The sequence below is a fragment of the Phalaenopsis equestris genome, unplaced genomic scaffold, assembly GCF_001263595.1.
Source record: "Phalaenopsis equestris unplaced genomic scaffold, ASM126359v1 Scaffold207207, whole genome shotgun sequence".
In the NCBI taxonomy this organism is placed as follows: Eukaryota; Viridiplantae; Streptophyta; class Magnoliopsida; order Asparagales; family Orchidaceae; genus Phalaenopsis; species Phalaenopsis equestris.
The window spans coordinates 11,005-15,073 of record NW_018226558.1 but is presented as its reverse complement, the minus strand read 5'-3'; the positions used below and the strand labels follow the sequence as shown (position 1 = coordinate 15,073).

Below are 4,069 nucleotides of genomic sequence, written 5' to 3'. Positions count from 1 at the left end.
TTTTAACAAGTTGGCGTTTTTGTTGAAGACTTGTTGAATTTTCTAATGTATAGGGATACATAATAACAATGTTGTTATATAAGGTTTAGTAGTTTTTCCGTGCTTATGATCTCATGCTTTTATCATTTGCCTTAGGTTATGAAGGATCAGGCCATATGCCATGATAAAAAAAGATTATTCTACTCCGACTTGAGGAATGATAATCTTTTAAATTGTATTGTTTCTAAAGTCAAGGTTGCACAAGTTGCTCAAAGTGTATGTTCTATATTATTGACTGTGAATAAACTCTGGTTTCTTGTACATTAATATTTGATGATTCACATCTTTCATAAGTTATGGCAGCTTTATTTCTTGTCTACTGTTAATTTTAGAAATCATTTGTTGCAGGTGGAGCTGAAGTCTAGACCTACGCCATCCTACTACTTCTATTACGACATGAAATACTCTGTGGACTATTCTACTTTCCAAACAATTGAATCAAGTAAGCTGCATGTTGATGGACTTGTTGGCGATTAACTTTTCGTTTCTGGTTTGCAATCCTATTAGTAGTTTTCGACAATTTGATGAGATTTTCCAAACAAACTGCCATGTTATTTTCTGTACTATTGATTAATCCAAATAAGCTTCCATTATTTTTAGTTTTCTTTTTTCACATCAGCCTTTTTTTATTTCACTTATAATTTCAAATCTTAATTCCTAGCAAAATTCAAACTTCCATTCTCTTGTTCTATTTCTATTACGGTCCATCTTGGGGGCTTGAAATTTTCAATGTTCAAATAGACAGATGCTGAAATTTAAAATTTTTATTTTTAATACTATCAATAATTAATCAATATAATAACCAAAATAAAATAGATGCGCCATTAACAAATAAAATGTACTTTCATAATGTAGTTGTCCAATATTTTTCCCTCGTTGGCTTTGGTTTCTATAAATATTTTTTCTTCTATTACCCATTTAATTTCTCCACACTTAAATATGAAATGCTCATCTATCATCACAATGAATTATTGAATGTTCATTTATCATCACAATGAATTATCAACAATTAGTGAATACTCATATTTCTAAATAATAGCAATGTAACTTGTTGAATCCAAATTTGTCCCGTGAGGCTTGACCAAGTGACGAGGAACCTGCCACCCGCCCTAGAGGGAGCTGTCTTTGTGTTTGACATTATTTTCTTTCTTATATCCTAGCGTCATTATTGTCTTTCAACCATTTGGGTGTTGTGGTCATTTATTTCCAGTTTTTGATTAGTCTTGGTGTAATAGTTCGTAATTTAGTAATAGTATTTGCTTTTCCCTTTGTGGTTTGGGTTAACTTCGATAGCATTTGGTATCAGAGCTAGCTCAATCGTAGTCATATCCTAGGGTTCCCTCGCAATTCGTCCCCACCCAAGTAATCGTTCACCTCTTACCCGTTGTCTTTGCTGCCAACCTCCTTCCAGCACCACCTCCTTCCAGCCCCACCGCAACCGCCTTCGTCACCTGCTGAACCTATACCTCGCCATAGAGGGAGCTTTCTTTGTTTTTTGCATTATTTCTTCCTTATTTCCTAACATCGTTATTGTCTTTCAACCGTTTGGGTGTTGTGGTCATTTATTTCCATTTTTTGATGAGTTTTGGTGTAATCGTTCGCAATTTAGTAACAATATTTGCTTTTCCCATTGTGGTTTGTGTTAACGCCAGTATCATTTGGTATTAGAGCTAGCTCAACCCTAGTCATATCCTAGGTTTCCCTAGCATTCACCTCCACCTGAGCCATCTCCCATGAAATTTTTTCTTCCCTCAAAGCTTCGACGGATAAATTCGAAGCTCCTCAACCCCGGGAGATTGACGAGGGAGCTTGCTGCTCGAGGTGCTGTAATAGCTTTTTGTAGCTGTAGTTGCTATAGTAATCGCGTTACTGTAGCTGCTATAGTAATCGCGGTCCCCCTTTCCCATTTAATTCCCTTACTTTCTTTTAATGATGTTTTCCCATTATAATCACTTTCCTTCTCTACCTCTTTTCTATTCCTCTCCTCGCCTATTGTATCTCTTTCCTATCATACTATTTACCTATTTTATCTACTAATCCTCTCTTTATATATGTGATATTTTTTGACGTTATAAGACTAGGTTTTTGGATGATTCTTGATTCCAACGACTGCCTTTGAGGGGTTCTTCTCCTCCGGGGGTTGTATGCGATGGCGAGAAGGTGCTCTGGCTGTAACTCGTCCGAGGTGGTGACTGTATCCAAGAGTTTTGGTGGTGCTCTGATTTTAGCTCGACCCCGACAAGACATTTATCTTTCCGCAGACCCTCTCCCTTGCAGTCCAGCAGTTGCCAGCTTGGTTCCCTCCCTCGGGCTCACCTTCAGCAAGCCGCCAGCTTGTTGTTAACCTCTGACTCACCTCCAGCATCCCGCCAGTCGACCCCTGCGCCTTTCGACTGTTGTTTACTTGCCGCTCCCCCTTCCCTACAGTCAAACTTGCTGCCCCTTTCTTTTTTTCTTTGCCATTGGCCCTAGTCTATTGCCGCCAACATCCCCACCTGCTACCGTCACCCTTATTGGTGTCTGTGTTGTGTTTTTATGCTTGTGTTATTGTTTGTTGTCGTGATTTTTTGTTGCAAGAGTCTTGTTTGTATAATTTTAAATTCAGTAATAATAATTGTATTTTTTTTTGTGGTGGTTTGGGTCATTTATCCGCGATATCATTTGATATTAAATCTAGCCCTAGTCATATCCTAGAGTTTCATAGCATCTGCCTCTACCCAAGCCGCCCTATCAAAATTTTCTGCCCCAAAAGCTTTGACGGATGAAGTCGAAGCTCCTCCAACCTGGGGAGATTGACACAGGAGCTTACCGATCACGGTACTGTTCTACAATACCGTAGATGTGTTGTTGTAGGTGCTACAATAATCATGTTCCCCTTTCCGATTTATTTTCTTTCCTTATTTGATTCTCTTTTCTATTTGATTCCCTGCCTAAATCCATCCCTTCCTACAATAGCCTTACTTCAATTTTTTTGCTTTTCCTTCCTCACTCCTTTATTTATTGCATAATGTCCTACTTTCCTAGTCTTTTTATTTCACCTTATTTATAGATATTGTTTGTCTGGGGTTAGGGAGAAAGGTTTTTGTTGATTGTTGATTTCAGTTGTTGCCTTTGAGGCGTTATTCCCCTATGTGGTTTGTACCCAACGATAAGAAGGTGCGTTGATTGTAACTCCTCCGAGGTGACGATCGTCTCAAAGAGTTTGGGTGGTGCTTCGGCTGTAGCCCGACCCCGACAAGACATTTATCCTTCCACAATCCGCTATAACCCTGCTTCCAACAACCGTAAACCACTCGACCTTGCTGTCATTTTCAATCTTTGGTGTTGTTCGACGCTTCCGCTCCCCGCAACTGTCCTGCAGCCACCAGCCGCATCGACACCTTCTCTGCTGCTATTCGACGCTTCCAACATCTATCTTACTACCTCCAACCATGTCGTTAGCTTCCCTGTTGCTGTTTGATGCTTCCCACTGTTGTCCTGCTGCCGTCTAGACCTTCAACCGCCTTCCAGCAGCTGCCACTTCCAACACCCGTCCAACAACTGTCCTCTTGCTCCAATCATCAGTCACCAATCATCTGCCTTTTGTTCTGCTTCCAGTCACCAGCCAGTAGGCTTCCTAACTGTTGCCTTAGCTGACAACCTCTTTCCAACGCCACCGACACCACCTTTCTCCACTGTTGGACCTGTCGTTCGCCCTAGAGGGAGTTGTCTTTGTGTTTGGTGTTATTTTCTTTCTTATTTTACAGTGTCATTATTGTCTTTCGATATTTTGGGTGTTGTGGTCATTTATTTCTGGTTTTTGATGAGTCTTGGTGTAATAATTCACAATTTAGTAATAATGTTTGCTTTTATCGTTGAGGTTTGGGCTAATTTTGGTATCATTTGGTATCAGAGCTAGCCCAACTCTAGTCCTATCATAGGGTTTCCTAGCATCCGTCCTCACCCGAGCCACCTCCTACCAAAATTTTTCTTCTCAAAATGCTTTGACGAATGAAGTTGAACTGCCCAAACCCCGAGAGGTTAACGCAGG

General features: G+C 40.1%; 1 protein-coding gene across 1 annotated transcript in view; it reads left to right on the top strand.

Annotated features, from left to right (window-relative positions):
- Window positions 1-481, top strand: part of LOC110036472 (DNA (cytosine-5)-methyltransferase CMT2-like) — a gene marked incomplete at its 3' end in the record, with an annotated part of 4,730 nt that extends 4,249 nt beyond the window's left edge. Inside the window, 2 exon segments of the mRNA XM_020740922.1 lie at window positions 136-255; window positions 388-481. Of these exon segments, the coding sequence (XP_020596581.1) occupies window positions 139-255; window positions 388-481 (211 nt within the window).
- Between the last annotated feature and the right edge of the window lie 3,588 nt (window positions 482-4,069).